The sequence below is a fragment of the Cottoperca gobio genome, chromosome 12 (assembly GCF_900634415.1).
Source record: "Cottoperca gobio chromosome 12, fCotGob3.1, whole genome shotgun sequence".
Taxonomy (NCBI): Eukaryota; Metazoa; Chordata; class Actinopteri; order Perciformes; family Bovichtidae; genus Cottoperca; species Cottoperca gobio.
Genome location: NC_041366.1, coordinates 19,845,858 through 19,865,683, shown reverse-complemented (window position 1 = coordinate 19,865,683; position 19,826 = coordinate 19,845,858). Strand labels below are relative to the sequence as shown.

Below are 19,826 nucleotides of genomic sequence, written 5' to 3'. Positions count from 1 at the left end.
GCAGGGGTCTTCAACGTTTTTCTGGTGTAGCGTGGTGCAGGGACCCCCTACTGTATATATTGTATACAGAAGAGGCTTGAAGAGGTCCGTGCGACGGGGGGGGTTCACTCTGTCTCTGACTGTAGGTGTGTGTCGCCACCCTTCGCGAAGTACAGCGGAGGAGGAAATGTGTAAGCGCAAAGCAAAGCTGACAACAAACAATTTACAAACAATTTCGCAACCCCCCCTGCAGTACCTCCATGGACCACCTGGAGGTCGCGGACGGTCGTTGGAGACCTATGTTCTAAAGAACAGATAAAACGACATTAATCTGAATAAACTGGTCATACAAGACAAAATAAGGCTGTAAAGCAGCAAAACCCCTGAGTGTGGTGAACTTTAAGGAAGGTACATAAAGCTTCACTTCTAGACTTCTAATATGTGACACGAGTATTTAAGTGCTAAATACTCTTTTCCAGCAACTGAATAAAAGAACCGAGTGACCTCTCTCTGCAATCTTAATGACAGATAAGTGTAGGAGTGTATATCCATGTTCACAGCACTGAGTGTACTTTCACACGGCAGCTTGGAGCTTCTTTTAAGGCAACAATCCGAGCAGCAGATTTCTCTGTTTTATTGACATGAATCATTAACTATCTCATCTCAGATACAACATATGTCCAGCAAAGCGCAAAAAGAGTGAAAAGCTTTTGTCCTCTGCAAGGGTATACATTTAAACAGCATTATCTTTCACTAGCAGTGTGAGGGGGGGGGGGGGGACATGACATGAGACAGGATTATCCTCTGAAAATAAAAACAACTCTCCCTACTACAGGCGCATGGTGTGAATTGAAGATTAGGGGGACCTGGTTCCCAGGATACAATACTCGATACATTCTGTTTTTTTTTTTGTTTTTTTTCTTCTGAGAGATGTGAGCTAGATAGATTCATCCCACGCAGTCCAAATAAACAAATACAGCGACGCAAACCCCAGTGCCAACAGTTACAGTGATACGAGAACATTTGAAAAAGGGAAAATAATTGTAAAGAAACAGAAAAGAAACAAAACAACAAGTAAATAGAAAGAAGCGGGAAAATAAAGTAAAGATCTTTGCAAATCCTCAAATCCCACAGGTATTCTACCTTACACCCCCCCCTCCCCTCCCGCTTTCCCTCCTTTTTTATAGTATCATACAGCAAAAGACATTCAGAAGAGCAGACCGGAGTGATAGAAAACACTCATGCAAAGAAAGCCTTTTTCACACAGAGTCACTAACACGGGGAAATCATCTCAAACAACAGAGCTGTCAACAGTCAGTGCCTTCAGGTCTTTTCGGAGATGTCGTTACTGTTTCTCTACAGACTTTGATTTGCTACTGTACTTGATAAAAACGATATGACAGAGCGCGCCCATTAGGCCGTCAAGTCTTCTGAGCTCCCACGTCTCTGTCTGTCCATGGGAACCCGGGGGGGATCCAACAGTTCATCACCGACAGTCTTCCTTTCTGGACCCCCATTGACCAAAAGCAAAAGTTCAGCCGGGAGGATTTCTGCAGAAGATCCAGAGCCACACGGACGAGCTTAGGTCGATGCTCCATAATATAAAAAAAAGGCGTGATGATATTTTTTTTGGCATCTGTTCTTATTCTTTTAAATCTGATATATATAAGTCTACTTTTACAATCATTTTTCTATGCGGCAAACAATTAAAGAGTTTCATTCCAAAACAAAATACCACTAACAAAATGATATAAAATAAAGTCTACTATGCGTAACTGTTAAAGTTATATCGAGACCTTTTATATATAAAACAGTCCTGTTTCATTAGCGATCACCTGGGATGTTGTGATGTTAACTGATAAAGCATTTATTTTCTCTAAATATCACATTTTGGAATGAAACCCTTCAATTGTACTTATTTTTTCAGTGTCATGTATATGCACATTCAATCCACTTTGCATTCACTTTTGATGCAGTCTCTCAGTAAACGTTATTTGATATTATAAATAGAATGGTCTTGCCTTAGTCTTTTGCTTTCGCAGATATATTTTTGTATATAGGGAGATCTCTACACAGACAATATGTATTTATGTATGTATTCCATTTGTCCGTGGTTACAGTTCTTCCGAGCGGATAACGTGGAACAGTGTGACATTGTAGAGCACCTGGTGGCCATTGTTCCAGGCATAGAGGGCTCGGTCACGCGGGTTGTAGTCCAGCATGGAGATATGCGAGTACTTATTCTGGAAGGCAATGTCGATGTACTCGTAGGTAGAGGAGTTGGTGGAGTAGGCGTAGTACACCTTGGTGCCTCCTGAGTAGCCGTTGGTGACGTAGAGCGTGCCGCAGATCATAAAAGACTCGCCGGCACTCCTTTTGGGGTGGTTGGTGGTCCAGCTCTTGATGATCTGCAGCGTGTTGGGGTTCAGCTTGCTGAGGACGATGTTGCCCGCGTTCTGGTTGGTGGCGTACACAGCCCACAGGCCTCCCTCGTCCACCATCAGGTCGATGTCGGAGTGGCCGCCCCAGGCGTAGTGATACGCGTTGTTGAAGCCTGCGTAGTCGAGCTGCCGGGACTTGCTGATGGAGGAGGTGCGGAAGTCGAACTTGATGATGACGTGGCTCTGGAATTTGTTGAAGTAGATGGAGCCGTTGTACACCACCTGACCTGTTCCCGACCACGGGTGGGGCAGCCGGTGAGACGTGAAGTTGTCCGACGTCATGAAGTCCTGCATCGACTTGTACTCTCGCACAAAGCGGTTGTTGTGGTAACCATCCATGTACCAGACCTAGACACCAGGACAAGAGGGTGAAAGAAGAATTAGCATCAACTTAGTTTCTTATCTCCTTTAGCATAGTGTACACTGGACCATCCTTTACCGAAGGAAAGGAGATAAAGCCGTCCCACAATTCCTTGCGGCAGAATTGTCGCTGTTTAACGATGGATACATTTAAAACATTCTTGAGTTTGTCAATGTACTAATGCTCTACATGTTATATATAAATTTTCTTTATGACTTTCCTTGGACCTCATGAGGTTTTCAAACAAAATCAAGGAAAAGGTGGTTTGGAAAAGACTTAGGATGAACTATTTGACCGCGGCTCTGGAACCCTCATCACTCGTCAGCGTGTCAACTATGAATCTTCTACGCAGATCACACACAGAATAAATCACAACCTCAACAAGCATCCCTCTAAGGTTAGCACTGAGACTTTCTCAAGGAGCACACGATGCTGAGATCCAGCAGCTTCTGAATACAAACAGTCAGCATGTCAGCCCCAGGGTGGCATGAGCTGGGCCCCGCAGGGATAATGCCCATCATTCCAGATAAAAGCTTTCTGTCTCGGCTGCTTCGACCCAGCTTCCTGTTGACCCCTGCGGTGATGGGCTCTTACTCCGAAGCTGCTCGTGACTCAAACACTTCCTTAGTCTCAGAGGGACAACACTTCAGGGAGACACCTGAAGCCCTTCCCCTACCTGCTTCCATGAGCTGCTGTGATCGACTCAAAAATGATTCATATCAACGAAGCAGATCTCAAAGGGCCCAGTAAAAAAAGCCAAGGTATGGAAACCAAGAGATAAAAGGAAATGGAGCAGAACTGTCTGCCCCTGTCGATTACACTCATTCTTCTTCTCCTGCCCTTTGATAATGCAGCCCATCTTTCATGTGTTTCAAAATGTATTAGTTTCTACAAAATAAAGTTGCCTTCGCAGTATACTAAATATAATCCTAGTCAGCAGTACCTTTTAAAATATACATATCATACACCCTGGGTTGTCATGACATGCAGCCTTAAGGAAGCAAACGGGCTGGTTCTTCTCAAGTGTTTATCCCTTTTCCTCCCACGTGACATCGAGAGTGCCGTCTCTTATTAATGTGTCTTATAAAACATGTGCACAATGAAGCCAACAGATAAACTTTCTTTATTTCCAACTCCCTTCTTCTTCGTCTGCTGGGCAAAGCTATAGATTTATCCCTGGCATTTTATTTGAATGCATTTCTGTAATGAAAGCCGGCCCATTTATTGAGCCAACAGAAGCCCCACTCTGCAATCAGATGGCAATCAGATGATAAAAGGACGGTGACCAATTAACACGGAGCGTTATTACATTTCACAGCGAGAGTTGACCTTCATCTGCGATCGAGGCCGACTCTTTACTTTCAAGAAAAAATGTTTGTGTTGCAGGTCTTCATGTTCTCGTCTCTTGAACAAACAAACAAATCGTGTGCATGTGGAATATTAACAACTCTTTTCATGAAAGATTAATCAGCAGATTAATATTCAACATTTTCCAAAACCAAGCTGACACATTCAAATGTCTTGTGTTGTTTGGCCAACAATTATTTAGCCCGAGTATGCAATGCTATTTCAACCATTATCTATTATTATTAGAATTATTTTAGCCATTTATTGAATAATTTTAGCTAAAGATCTCATCATTTATCCGATACGTTTAGTCTAATATCTATATTTAATATTTAAATAATACTGTGAAACTTCCCCAGTTGATTACTTACATTAAAGCAATTATTTTCTGTACTGTTACGTTTAAATATGCACATGAGGCTTTATCCTATTAAATATGTGCTTATTTGCAAACATTTCCAGAACAGAAACCTGCACATTGGATGAAGTCGGGTTAAAATAAAGTTTCATTTTGTTGACATATTAGAGTTTTTCCCTCCATTAAAATACTGTCCACAGCCATTACAAAAATATATTTTCTGCATTTATTTTAGGAATGAAATGTTATATAAATCAGGCTATGAATGATATATGAACGAACCCACTAGCCTAAAACAAGACTCGTTGTGGAAGCAAAATAGCACGTACTCGCGTATCTCCTTCAGGAGCCAGAGGGTCGGTCATCCAGGAGCCGAACCTGGATCCAGACGTCTTGATGGTGATGGGATCACTGATGCCCGTCAGCTTGCCACACGCTGCAAGGGGAAAGAAGTGAAATAGGAACATCGAGGGGCGACACACATTCGGGTATTCAAAGTCTGCTACTTTAAATCTTTCGCCTGAAGATTGAGGGAGTCGATGTCCAGCTTGTTGCTATTCTCTTTTGAAAAGTGTGATGTGCTGCACACAAGGTGCTTATTATTCAGTTCACACATGCTAATGCCTATTGTGCTCTCTCTGTGTGGATGTGTGAGAAAGTGAGAGGAAGAGGGAGGAGGAAGAGGGAGGAGGAGAGGGAAAGCTGTATTCTGCTCCAGTGTGCTGTTGCTTGTAAGCTGCTGTAGTTTTAATGAGAGTTGATTAAGGTGTTAAAGTGAATTTGACAAGACTAGCGCTGGGTCCCTGACTCATTCACCCTTTTCTTTTTTATATTTTTTTACCAAACCACAATACCTCAAACCTCCGCTGTAGCACATCCACTCGTTGAGGCGTAGGCAATTTCTCAAGACAAAAGTCAATTAGATGATTTTGACGGGTTAATTTTATCCCGTGAATTTAATGAGTCGTTCTAAAATGCTAATTGAAAGAGTGGGAGTGTGACGGTGGCTCACTTTAGGCTTTCATTAACATCTTTCTCTGTGAAGCATCCCATCACCAGAACATGCATCTCTCTTGATGTGATATATCATTTTACTTTATTTTCCTCTTCTATTCTCTTTCATCGTCTCCTCTGGTCAAACCTCTCTCTCTCTCTATCAGGAGAACAGCGTATCGTGTGTGTGTCTCCATGTGCAACACATGTCGTGCCTGTGAGTACGTTTGGGCATCACACCTCAGCGGCGGGCTGAGAGACAAACACACGAGTCACATGAGCATCTACTATTTCTAGTGGGGGGGTTGAGTCCCTTACGTAACCCTCAGTGGGATTAGAGAGCGCGGTAATACGTTTGCCATTGATTTATTTATTTCTTTCCTCTAATCGTGCCCTCTATCTTTAGATGGCACTCCTGCAGGCTGCTGGGGAGCCCGCTGATGGATCTACATCCTGGAGATGCCCGCAGGGTCTAATCCCCTTTTGGCCTGAATTTGCAGAGGGCAGAGCAAATGGAAAAGCTAACAGGAAGTGGAGCTGATGTAAGAAAAACAGCATCAGAAGGATTTATATATAGAACCAACACTTAATTCCTGAGGAGGAATACTATTTGTTCTCAGTTAATTTCAAAGTGGGTTTTAATTTTGTCGTTTTGACGGTGATGTTAATATTGTACCGACCAGAGTAATTGATGAGATCAGGGAACTTTGGATGTATTACAATATTAAAAAAACAGCTTTAAATCGGATTATCTAAACGACTTTATTAGGAGGTAAAATGTAATCTATTTAATTTTTCAATCTATGAATCTTCTGATTATGATGTTCATTCATCAGTTCATCGTTTTGTCTGCAAGATGTCAGAAAGTAGTGACAAACAGCCCGAGTCCTATCACATCCGGTTGCATTTTGCAGTATGCTTTTCTGGCTAATCTGACCCACAATCCTTTGCGCAGCTGATATATGTGCAAGAGGGTCAAAGTTCAACATGCAATGGCAATAATAAAGTAGGACTGCATGTCCCAAATGTACAAACTGTGTCGGGGCAGCTGCAGTACACACTGAAAGGGAAAAGAAAACTGTGTGTGCACAACTACTGCAAGTATGATAGGTCAAAGTTTAACCAGGAAGTCAATCTTTAAACTGTAGTGGATTTTTAATGTTTGCCTTTCGTTTCACTTCCATATGTTCGTCACATTTAGTTTAAAGGACATTTAATATTTACTTTTAGTTATTTCACATAAACCATTTCTGTATTTCTCTGTGCTCTTCTCACTGGGTTGAAGTGGGCGGGGCTCAGTGATGTCATGTTCTTATTATTAGCATATTTAGTCGTTAATATTTAATGTTATAGAGGAATATTTTTAAGTCTTATTGTCTGCTCCGAACACTTGTGTGTAGCGATGTCTCCATTTTCCCAGAGCCCAGCAATTAAATAGGAAATAATTAAATGAAACCAAATATTCTTTCATAAAGAAGACGGCGATGGAAAACAAATTAAAAAGAGATATTGTAGAGGATGTTTTTAAAGAGAGAAGCATTGATTGTGTAGTATGTGGATCTGGCTGTAACATTATACCTTGTAATTGTATGGAAGGTGAGAACAAAGGAGGCAGAGCAGGTAGCAGAGGTGTGTGTGTGTGTGTGTGTGTGTGTGTGTGTGTGTGTGTGTGTGTGTGTGTGTGTGTGTGTGTGTGTGTGTGTGTGTGGTGTGTGTGTGTGTGTGTGTGTGTTGTGTGTGTGTGTGTGTGTGTGTGTGTGTGTGTGTGTGTGTGTGTGACTTCCCTGCTTCATTCATCAGTGTTTCAAAGTGAAGCGACTGGCTTTGCCTGAAGCCCTCTGTGCCTCCACGCTGCCGGGGTTTGACACAGGGTGATTTATTTATTTGATTATTGCCCAGCACGCTGGCACGTCCCCTTGATCGATGGCCGTTGTGTCCCAGCAGCCTCCGGCCTGTTAGGCTCTCCGGCACAGAAAAGAGCCTGAAGGACAGCTCTGCAGGGACCCTAGTTACTCTCTTTCACTTTCCCTGCTCGCCTTCACTGTATCACTCTTCCCCCTCCCCACCTTCTATCAATCCCTCCTGCCGCTCTATCTATTATTCAATACTCAAACTTCCCCGGCACTCTTTATTTTTCTTTCCTCTGTTGTTGATCTCGGGATGCAAATTTCGCTAGTGACCTTCTCAAGATTAATCTCAATAATGGAAGTGTAGTGGAGTGTATTTGTGTGCACTATGCATGAGTGCCTCTGTAATCGTGTGAGGATGAAAGGAATAGCCACCCTCTGTTCTGCCTGAGCCAGTCCCTCGCGGGGTGACCTCGCCTTTATCTCATCTGATCTCACACACACACACACACACACCCAGAAACACTGGAGTAACTCCCAAAGTTGCCCCGCTCTCCTATCTTTGGCTGCCTGACCACTGGTGTGAGCAGCATGTGCATTTCATTGAGAGTGAAAACATGGAGTAGACTGGTGGGTAGTGACAGCAGATGTGACCAGTAAAACATAAATAAGTGTGTGTGTGTGTGTGACTGGGAGAAAGAATTGACTTGGAAGTGAGATTAAGTGTCTGCTTTTTTAAACACAAATCTCTGTGTCTCCACTTGCTGTCCCAAAATGAAAAGTAGGCTTTGCAAAAGTGTCTTTCTCCCAGTGTCTCTCTCTGTCACCTTGCACTGTGAATAATTAGAAACAGGGACACAATATACCCGTGATGTGCAGCGTGTAAGTGTCTCTGCTCTTGTAATATGTCTTAGTCACTACAGTGTGGGTGTGCATGTATTAGCACTGTGGGCTCTGACAGAGGTGTGAAGCAGAACACACTGAGACAGGGGCTAACAGCAAAGATAACTGTGATGGCAGCAGCTTTCTTCCTCTGTATGCTTTCCATTGGTGTGTGTGTGTGCGTGTGTGTGTGTGTGTGTGTGTGTGTGTGTGTGTGTGTACCTGTGAAACTGTGTTAAACATCTCATGCCAAATCATGTATTTAAACAGCCCATCTATTTCATCAAAGGAAGACAGTTTTGTGCGACGCTACCACAGATTCATGCAGACTTCTACATGTGGGGGCCTCGTAGGACTGTCACCAACGATTAAATGATTTATTCTATAAAATGTCCATCACAATGTCGTCTGTAACACTTTCCATGAAGGTCGTGTGTATAATGCATTATAAGCACATTGACGAGACATTATAACGCATTTATAAAACACTTTATGCTTCTTATTAATCATGCAAGTTTATAAAGTCTTAGGTGGACGTAATGTAGTATAAGTATAACCCTAACCTTAATAATGACTTGACATGGCTAATCAGCTTACGTCCTCATTGTGTTCTATATAACATCATACCTTATTCAGTGTTGTCACTTTACTCGTAGCTCACAGAAGTATTGATGATAAACTCAGGATGTATAACCTGCTACGATACGTTAGACCAGTTGTCCGTGTGTGTCTTTATAACTCACCACGTATAATACTTTATATAAACCTTGTTAGAAGTTGTCATGCATGATGAGAAACATTTATAAAGAGTTTTATAAAGCCTTATAAACGCATTGTACACATGCCCTTCATAGGAAGTGTTACCATGTCTTCAAATTGTGTCTTGTGTCTCATAAAACAGCACATCCTCAAACTTAAGGGCTGCAACCCAGAACATGTTTTAGTTTGGTTAATGAATTAAAAATGGTGTTGACAGTACAGAAGATATAGAAGTGACCTGGATGTAACTCTGGTTCTATGAGTACATGCATAGCCCTGTCATGGACTTCACTATTGGTTGACTTTGAACACTTGAGAGTACACCAAAAGCAAAGTCTGTTAGAGGGCGAGCACTTACGGACTAAACCATAGAGTGTAAACTGCGATTGTGTTACGAGACATGTGTAATGTGCATTTGAGTGCTCGAGTATCGCACACGGTGTTCCTGCGATGTTCTGAATATGCCTTTCTTTCTGGACACTCACAACATACTACATGTCAGTGGGAGTGTTTGTGCATGCACATGTTTGAAGCAAAGTGTGTGTGCCAACAACTTTCTGTGCCTACCTAATTTTTGCATGCATGCTCGGAGTCTCTCCTCAAGATTTGACACTCTGTTGTGGAGCTCCTCGTAGTCATAGGCCCCCATCTCCTCCTGAAGTTCGCTTAGAACTGACGTCAGATTCTGGACCTCCTCCTTAAACTGCAATACCAATTTGGCATCGGCTTTGTACTCCTCCAACACTGGTATCAACGGTCTAAGCTCCTCCATTTTCGCTTTTATGGCCTGAAAGGATTAGAATAAGCTCGGTTGAGTGTCATGCGCGACAAAAGGAGACTGTCCATGAAAGGAAAAGAAAAGAAAACACCTGTCTGAACCTGACTACTCTCACTCTATGCTGCCTCTTCACTGACATGATGACCCTGTCTGTGTTTCAGTGTTTGTGTGTGAACAGCTGTGTTTTTGTCTGTGCAGGTGTGTGTCTGAGCAAACAAACCCGTAAAATATTCTCCGCCCCCGCCGGTACGAGCAGAGCAGGTGGCTCCGTCCCCGGCAGTGACCAGCCGTTTTAAAAAGCAAGCCCTCGGTACACCGACAACAATTGGGAAAGCTCTTTATTGGTCATCATCGTTTAAAATGCAACATCGTATTAAGGGTTACATGCTTTTACATGTCACACACAACAAAGTGTCTCGAATTTTACTGTCTATAGTTTTACGTATAGATTTGTTGAATAACCAAATATGCATAGACAAAAGCCAAAATAAAAATAAAATGAATAACAGCAATTAGAATAAGAATCTTAAAAATAATAAAGATAAATGTATTTACGTTTGAAAAAAGCTTTTAAATGGAAAACTTTGACAGCAGTAACATGCAGGAAGAGATCAGTGGTGGGTTGGTTTGGGAGAAGGGGGGGGGTTCTTAGTCTTAATGGTGCTAAAGGTAAATTAACTGTTTGACGCCCAAATGCTCTCAGTACTGTGGCCCAGTTCAGGGGAATCTGGAATTGACCTGCCTCTTCTTCCCTGTGGCTCTCTTTACATGTCTTAAAGTTAGCCCTGCAAGCAAGAAAATGACAGACTGTTGACAGGGGCTTCAGCTTGCTAACCTAGCTAACAAGACACACAAACAAAGGCACACACACACACATTATTATGCACTTAAACATGTTACAGACAATTGCGCACATGCACTGAATGTGGTTGCATGAGGCCTCGGAGCATGCGTCGGTGATGTATTGGTGCAGGTGAGATGATAGAAACACTGAAGCGTGCAAAAGGTAAGAGAACAGGTGAAACTGGAACAATGCATTTGTGTGAGTGGCTGCAACAGTAGGGCTGGGTATCCAACAACGACGCTTTTACGGTCTGAGCTGTGTCAGAGGCACAGAGTTACAAATACGTTGGTTTTTTTTTTTTTTTTAAAGGTGGCATCTAATGTCTCGTTGAATCGGTAAGCTTGTTAACTTCTTTCATTTTCAAAGTTCTCGCATGCATGGTCAAGAAGTTATTTTGTTAAATGGAGAGCTGTAACAGTCAGTCGATCATGCAACTAGTCAATGCTTTAAATACTGATTTGAGAACAAACAGTTCATTAGTTAATAATCTGCATATCATTAATGCAAACTAAATACGTTACCAGAGAAACTAAGGCACGTCAGTTCCAACATTTCAGCACTAGTTTCAACTTCTTAATAAATGATACCCGACCCTACCTGCTAAATATGTATTCAAAATAGCTTTATTCTATTTTGATTGGACAGTAAACCCTCGGAAACAAAAAGGGTTTAGTGTCTCCTCTCTGATCAGATCAGATTAAGGATGCGTGTCCCGTGTGCAGATGTCTTTGTGCTACAACATTTCACTATTATCTGCAACATGTTGTATTAAATCTCCATCACATGGTTTTATGAAGCGAGCAGGTTGTGAGAGAACAATATGAAATGAGTTTATGTCTCCAATTATTGAACCTCTTTTCATTATGCATGCATTATGGATTGTTTTAGTCAATTCTGAAGCATCTCCACGGTGGGAACATACAAACACAAAATGGGAAAGGCCAATGTGTGATGAGCGGAGCAGCTATGACATCATGACTGAACATCTGTCTAAGTACCTTGAATTGCTTGGCGATGTTCTGCTTGTGGTTCTCCTCCACCTGCCTGAACTTGGTCTCCAGACCACGGAGCTGCACCTCCATCTTCTCCACATACTGCAGGTCCCTCTGGGTTCGCTGGTCCAGGACCTGGATGGACTGGGTCATGTTCTGGACCTGGAGGTGCCATAGGGACACATAGGACTGATGAGTGGTGAAATAAGTCTCTCCTCATTACAGTTCTGATTAGAGCAACGAGCACGGGACGCAGAGAAAACGCAACAGACTGTCAATATGTTGTTTTGGCTTGGCATTCTTCTTGCAGTGACTCACAAACTCTGACGTGAGGCCAACTAGGCAGGGGCCCTAGACACATGGTGGAAGTGTAGATCGCAAACTGCTAAGACATTTGGTTTCTCCAACACTGCTGTGGTCCAGAAACTTGGCACAACTTGTATTATTCAGGAGAGATCTGTTGATGTTGTTTGTGTGGATCAACGAGCTACTCCACATTATTTACTGATTAACTCCATTGGGTACATTATTTATTTTTTACCGCCAAGTGGGTTATGTTTTCGTTGTTTGTCCGTCAGCAGGATTACGGGAACAACTACTACCGATCATGAAACTTATTGGAAAACTGTAGTACGGGCCAAGGAAGAACCCATCTAATGTTGGAGCGGATGCTAATCACGGGGCGGATACACAAATTATATTCCGCTTTCATTGACTTTGCAAGGTAGGGCATTAGTGCTGCATTCATGTGGTGTCGGAATAATCACAAAAGTGAGTTCTCGACCGGGAAAATCCACATGAACAAGTCGGAACACCAACTAGGAAACGTGTTGAGCAGTAAAACACAACGCATCGTCTTCTTCACGTTGTTTCTACATTACCACTTGCAGCTCATGAACACACCAAAGTCTGAAGAACGACTTGGGACCATCCGAGGAGCATGTGACTGCACCGAGTGCCGTTCTAGTTCCGTAAATGTGTTCCTGTCAACTCATCTTCCACATGTGTGTGTGTGTGTGTGTGTGTGTGTGTTCCATCATTAGATGTGTGCTGTTACAATAGAAAACTCAGAGTGAGCTGCCTCCCATGATGCATGTTGGGTTTCCAGGGAGCTCATTAGAGCATGATTCCTATTTGTGTCCAACGGGCAGACCACACACACGGGTAAGCCTGTGAGTGTGCGCACATGTGTGTGTGAAGTCTTGTCGGTAAAAGCGGTAAAGTAGGTCACTCTGTGTATTGTGTGACTTTGATTTCGATGGCCGTGAGTTGCTGAGGAGTTAAGCGGTAATTACCTTCTCTAACAGCTGCCTCAGTTGTTTGGTGCGGGCATCCCGTGAACACATGGACTGCTGGGGCGCCACCACAGTGCAGACACACCTTCCCTCACTATCCTGGGCTGAACTGTACACCTGCCACGATTCCTCTGGGTTCGCTGGCAGCACCTGGAGACAAAGGAGGGGATAAATAGATCAAAACAGAAGAAAAAAAAGCTCAGACTAAAGGAGAAAAAGAACCACAGAAACACATCCTTTCACCGCGTTCGACTTTGAAACTGCAAAGGTCACTTTGCTGCTATTTGCCCATTAAGCGTTTTGTGTGATGCTAAAGCTGCATTGCATTTATCTCCATCTGGACGCCACACACCACCAGGCTCCACCTGTTTTGCACCACCATATTCTGAAGCCACACAAAGGGAAGATGCAGCCAATCAAGACAGTTGAAGCTGCTAATATTATTCAGTGGGCAGGGTTTGCGAAAGCTGTGTGTGTACGACGTCAGAGAGAGTAACCTGCTGATCAGATGAGACCGAGTGAGTGACATTTAAAAAGATCATTGAATCAGCAATAAAAAGCACAAAAAAAAATCACTGCACAGAGCTGCTGATTGAGTCAATTAGTGGGAAGGAGTGAAAATCTAAGAGGAGCATCCACAGTCAGCTGCACTGCTCTCTACCAAATGATGCGCTGACAAGACAAAGCACATCACTATCAAGCGCCTGCCTTGATATCAGTCAGTGCTCTTACGCTGGTCACTAACAACCATGATGAAAAGAACCTCATGTAAAAATCTTTCTTCTCACAATCAAATATAGCACATTCAGGACAACTGAGTGCATATCAGTTCACTGCTTCTTCTTTTGTATTACTATCTACCTTCAACATCCATTGTTCTAAATTTCAGTGCAAACCTCCACTTGACAGAGCGCTCACATTATTATCCTGGCACAGAGGCAGCTGAGAATCTGCCGGGAGCCTCACAGAGAAACAAAGAAACGCTTCATCTTGACTCTATAACAGTACCTGAGCTTTGAACGCCTCTCTCATTCACACAGGCTGTGGAAGAAACAACGAGGACTCCCGTTTTTTTCAGGGGGGAAAAAAAGATTGCCTTTAAATGTCTCATGTCAATCTCCTAATTTCCCAGCATGCAGCTCTTATTTATATCAATAGCAGAGAATAAGAACCGAGCGATAACTTTCCACTTAGTGCCGGTTACTCACACCGACAGTGACAGCAGCTGGAGCAACATCACACACAGAAGGAAGATATCTATGATGCCTCTGAAGTCTTTTTTTTTTTTTACTTCTGCATGCCCTTTGCAAGCGCATCACATAATTGCTCCTCTTAGTTATGAACCAACGCGCCCATATGTTGCTTATCTTGGAATTGGAATTTAATTGCAACATTCATTCAGAAAAAAAACCAACCAGCCGCAGGAAATATGCCAAACTTGCGCACTTACTCCTGTGCTCCGGTCTGGGTACCCTCCCTGTGCCGCTGTGAGCTTGGTAGTATTGAGCCCCACCAGAGAGGGGAGGGTCTGCGACATCCAGTTGGTAATCATGGCCATGGTGCTGAGCACGACGCCGATCTTCAGCAAAGGCACCGACATCTTTGCGCGCTGCTTGGACTTGCCCGCTTTTTTTTTTTTTTAAGCCGTCTTCATTCTACAGACTCCGGTGAGAAACAAGAGAGGCGAGTCATGTTGCCCAGTGCGGCTTGCTGTTTCACCCGGGACTCCGGCTCGGCTGGTCTTTTTTTGGACATCTCCAACGAAGCACGGGAGTCGGACGCGATAGAGACGACCTGAACGAAAGTGTCGGGACGGTGATACAACTGCAACACTTGCTCCAGTGGAAGGGAAAGAATGGGAAAAACCCGAGAGCAGCTGCTGGAAACGTCCTCTGGATAGCTCCTCTGCCTGCGTTGTCCCGCACACTGCTGCCTCTCCGGTTCACCGTTACTATTTCGTTCACGCCCGACGGTCCGCCTCCTGCCTTGGTGCGCTCTGTGATTAAGTGCCACTGACTACACACACAGGCTGATCCAAATGGATGAGAGGAGGAAAGGGGGAGGTACTACGGATCTATCTATATCGCCAGACGCAATGATGTCAGCCAGGTTTGGGTCCGTTCATGCTAATATCTGGGATTGCGCCTGATTCGCCCGGAGCTGCCCGACACTGACTGTCCCCAGAGGGAATGACAATGAGCAGTGCGGCTGAGGTCGGCCGACACTGATGCTGAGGGATTATTTATAGCGGACAGTGACATGTCTTTCTGCACTGTCCCAGAAGAACAGGGGGGGGGGGCTCTCCATCAACCTGCTCCGGATCAATGCATGGGGCTAAAGCTCATTCAAACTAAAAGCATCACTGCAGGGTAGGACAGCAAAGTCCACATGTCAACATTCACACGAAACTGTGCAGAATGTCGCATTTCAATGACAGAGGGGTGTCAGAGCTCTGGGTATGTTTTATTGATGGGTGACTGGAAGCCTTGAGCTCGAGCACAGGGTGAGCTTTTAATTCGTGAGACTCTGGCGCCATCTTGTAGCTGCTTCTGGTGGTGCTGGAATCAAAAGGAAAGTGCTTTTAAAATGCAAGGAAGCGTTGCAAAATATGCAACAAAGATATGTCTAAAAGTAACAAAAAAAAACGCTTTTAAAGCCAGTACTGAAAAGAAAACGTGGCGACTTCTTATTGGTTTTATATTGTATAAATGTCATGTTTAGCATTGAATGCATGGTTATATAACTTTGTATGTGCATAAGCAAAGTGCAGTTAAATGGTGCACGCTTTTATTTAGAACGATATCTCTGAGAAATGACAAATAATTCATTTCCAGAGACAAAGTCATCAACAGGCCTACGGGCTAATGCTCCACCCGATGGCCTAAATCGTTGCCCTGCATTATACATGAAGTCCCCAGAATACCACGAGTGGCCACAGCTATTTCTGTCGACTCCATAATGCATTTTCCTGGTAAACTGAAAGATGGAGACAAAGTTCGCACTCAGTGCACCTTCATAACTCTCCCCCTCTCTTGTCTCCCACACATCTTTATGACCTTTAAGGTGAGAGCTCACAGCAGCGACGGCTCCACAGATTACTGTGAAGCATCGGCAGGGGTCGGCTCACCGCTGCGCTCTGCTGTCCAGAGTCCAGTCTAGTCCTCTTGTGTAATATGGTGCCGCTCAGTGCAGAGCAGCGGCCTCTAATGACATGGCTTTCAAAAAGGGCACAGTTCGTTTTCTAAGCTTCACAGGTGCGAATCAAATGTCGTTTTAATGGAGGTGAAACAAATGATTCAAAGTTTCGGTCCCAACCTTTAATATAAAGTGAGTATTTAACACAGCTGCATCAGGAGGAACGCGACAGGTGCACTGAATCAATCATCAGAGGGATTCATACAGAGATTAGAGATGAACACTTATTCTTCTGTATACAAGAGCTCAAATGTGCACATATAATAAAAGCAGGTTTGCAGTCTGATATAAAATCTAATTATAAGTCATTTACATTTAGGAGAATGTATTCTTGTTTGTGTGTCTTCAAAGTTATTTATAAAGTTAAGAATCAGACACACAATTTGAATCCATCACATCTTCGTCGGGCCTTTTGTCTTTGTCTGATTCTTGATTTGTCTTTGGATGTATTTAAAATAAAGGACGCCAATTACAATGTAAGGTAGGTAAAAGAAAGAGGCATTATCTTTATAATATAAAACATGAATATCATTTTAAAAAGCTTGATAAAAGTAGTATTTCTGACTGGGATATTATACTCTATTGCATTACAGCAAACAGGTGTTATTAAGAATGTATATATAAAGGAGGATGGACACACTCCAGTGTAATACATGTTCATGTTTCCAGTGTGCAAGTGAGCTACAAAATGCTGCGTATCTCTACCTACTCCTCTTCTGCTCGCTTCCTCTCTCCCCATTTGCTTCGTCGTTCCACCAACCATACTGAATAATAAATAGCTTCAACCCCAGCTGCCATGCGTATTGGAATTCAGCTCGACTCCATCTCAGTTTCTCACATAAAACCCGATTGATTCCTCTGGTTTCAAACATTAAAAATCCTAAACTGTTCCAAAGATGGTCCCTAGCCGGAGCCCTTATAGTCTCGGCTTGAGAGGTGGACGTGTTGGCGAAGCAGATGAAGTTGTTTCCCGTGAATTTTGAATCTATTTGTTATCTCCTCTTATTGTGCGCGCATTTAAAACCTGAACATGTGCAGGTGTTTTACAGTAATCCTCAGCGTGATGCTTGTTTGAGCTATGGCATGTGGGTTACGTGGTGTCAAAGCAGCACCATCTGTGTCGTCAGGTGTCAGTGAGATGCTTTAGGATGTGGACCTGAAGCCACGGGGGGGGGGCCACTAGGTGAAGAGCAGATGCCGCTCTGGCTGCTTACTATTCTTCTCTGTGTGAACACCGAGCAGTGGCCAAATCCTTCAGCAGAGGGGAGAGAGGTGAATGAATGCGGGCGGAATTAAAGAGGAGAGTGTGCTACTAATCAGGCGCCTCCTCGCTCCCTCAGCCAGATGTTAAGAAAAGATTCTCAGCTACCCCCACGCTGTCTCAAACCAGCGTGAAACTTTTGAAGCAAGGTGTTTAATACGGTCATTAAGAAAGCGCCGTTCAGCATCAAAGATCGAGGCCATACTGCCCAGAAGGTTTTTTTTCTTCCTCATGAGTAATCTGGCAATAAAAGGCTCTCCATCTCTCTATATCTGAATACACCTCTCACTTTTTATATCTGTCTTCAAAAAGAGATGTGGAGAGGCCCTCCTACAGTGAGATGCACTGTAGGTTTCTATAGCAGGGGCTGTATAAATAGAGCCTGTCAGTGTCTCTGGTGTTTCTCTTCTGCTGGAAGGGAGCAGACATGGCGAGGCTGTGGACTTGTATCGACTTACCTTCAAACAGATGACACACACTCTCAGGTCATCAGAGAAACACTGTCAGTGTAACGTGGGTCCCTGACCCGCGCCGTGCAGGACCCCCAACCCGACTGTCATGGAGCCCGAAATGAAACACGCTCTCTTTTCCTCCCGCCTCGGACTGATGGCTTCCGTCAATCAGTGCAAATAGCTATTGTTCTATTGTGTCAGCATTGTGTGTGCCCTCTGCTGCTGCACTCTACACGTCCAGTTCAGATTACAGGCCGACACGTTAGATGCTTCAAATCGCACCAGTAATACTTTTCACAACACGCTGACAGTTCTCATCATTTTGCCGCGATCAATTGCTGGCATATTTGTGTCAAGGCAATATTACAGCAATATTGTTCTCACACATTGGTGATCGGGGCCAGCAGGGTTTGCAGGCAGCAGCCTACTTCCAACACATTTCATTGAGTTTGTCACTTGGAGTAGAGTACATTACAGATACTCTGGGAACAGAGATTAATTTATTGATAGTACCTCTGTGGCACATTTGATTATTATTTTTTTTCGCAGTCTCCAATTACCAACCACAATTGGATTCACACAAGAGTGAAGCCCATGAAATATGACTGTGTGCTCAAGCAAGGGCAATTAAATCATCAAATTCTGCCATCCAGTGGTGGCAGGGCCTGGTAATAGCCTAAATAAATCCCCCCCCATGATACTGTGAGAAGTGATCAAGGCAACAGTTTAATGAAACACTAACTATTATATGTGTTGTTGCACATGGCCTTTTAAGATTGCAGGAAGTAATTAGCTCCAGTAAAGTATCACAGATGCAGTGAATTTGTTTACTTCTGCTAACATGGGTGGCTTTACATTGTTGGACTAAATGTTCTCCCCCCCCCCTCACGTAAGTCTCACTGTGGTCATTGAGCATGCTCCAAACACCTTCTTTGAGACACTGCATTTGATTGTGGAGAGGCATCCCATAATTCAACATTTTTCTAGAGAAAGCCACAGGCAACACATTGTATCAGAACAGCCCTGCAGCTGATTCATCGACAACATGCAATAATTCCCCTTTATATGTGTCCGGTGTGTCATCCCCGGTGGTGGGGCTCTGCTGGATCTATCCGCGCCCGTCAAAGCACAATGTATTCACATCATGTAATCCCAGCCGTTAATCTGTTTAAACGGGAGTAGAGAGCTAATTCTCTGTACGCGAGGTAACCGGATAATCTCTCGGTGAATCTGAGAGCCAATTAACCGCTGGGTCTTTTTATCTTTTTAATACATGATGTGGAAAATGGCGTTAAAAACAAAAACCTACTTGGGTGAGTTCTGTGCCCATGAAGATGAGGAGAATCAGAGTCAGGAGCTTGTTTGCAGGCTGCATCTCTTGCCTCCGGTGTGTGAGGACCAGCGGTCTCACATGCAGATCGAGTCCCTTTGCGTCCCCCCGCACAGCAGTCCTGTTCCTCCCCGGCTCTTTGCGTTGCAAGTCGCTCGGTTCTCTCTTGTATTTCTTCTAAGTATGTTATCCACTCAGCAACCCGGGAGCAGAAAGCGACAGATGTGTTTCACGGAATCGTCTCTGTGCATATTCATTTCATATCGGGAGCCTTATCTTCGGTGCCTCTCCCCTGCGCTCTCCTCTGCGTGGCCGCACTTATTTATCGCTGCGTCGGACTGTGCTGAACATCGGGATGAAGACGCGCAAACACTGTCGTAGACACTTGCTGTGAACCTTCACTCTGATATTGCCAAAAGTTTACCTCCCCGCCTCAAGCTGCCGTATAATCTCTCGGTGAAAAAAACGAGAGTGACGGCGCTGTACATGGTGCTGGAAACGGAAGTTGCATCGCCAAGAGAGGGAGATTTAAATTGGCACGGAGTCAGGAGGGAAAATACATTTCTCTAATGATTAGCTGTTCGGCTGTCAGTAGAACAAATGTTGCCTAATCAACATGTATTCTTCATTGGGTTGGATTTTATTCTATTTGCAACAAGTGATTCAACAAAACAATTTAATAATAGATACAAAAAACAAGAGCGAGCAGAAG

The 19,826-nt window shown here is 43.7% G+C and overlaps 1 protein-coding gene across 2 annotated transcripts; it reads right to left on the bottom strand.

The window, feature by feature from the left end:
- Nucleotides 1–591: 591 nt before the first annotated feature.
- On the bottom strand, nucleotides 592–19,597 carry olfm1b (olfactomedin 1b). Of its 2 annotated transcripts, none has more exons than XM_029444311.1 (6): nucleotides 19,094–19,597; nucleotides 12,877–13,026; nucleotides 11,588–11,743; nucleotides 9,535–9,754; nucleotides 4,816–4,922; nucleotides 592–2,768 (listed from the first exon to the last, which is right to left on the bottom strand). In XM_029444311.1, the coding sequence occupies exons 1-6, from the start codon at nucleotides 19,157–19,159 to the stop codon at nucleotides 2,094–2,096; spliced, it is 1,374 nt and encodes a 457-aa protein (XP_029300171.1). In that variant the 5' UTR covers nucleotides 19,160–19,597; the 3' UTR covers nucleotides 592–2,093. The 2 variants fall into 2 exon arrangements, with proteins under 2 accessions (XP_029300171.1, XP_029300170.1); XM_029444310.1 differs by lacking the exon at nucleotides 19,094–19,597 and adding an exon at nucleotides 14,327–14,901.
- Nucleotides 19,598–19,826: the final 229 nt, after the last annotated feature.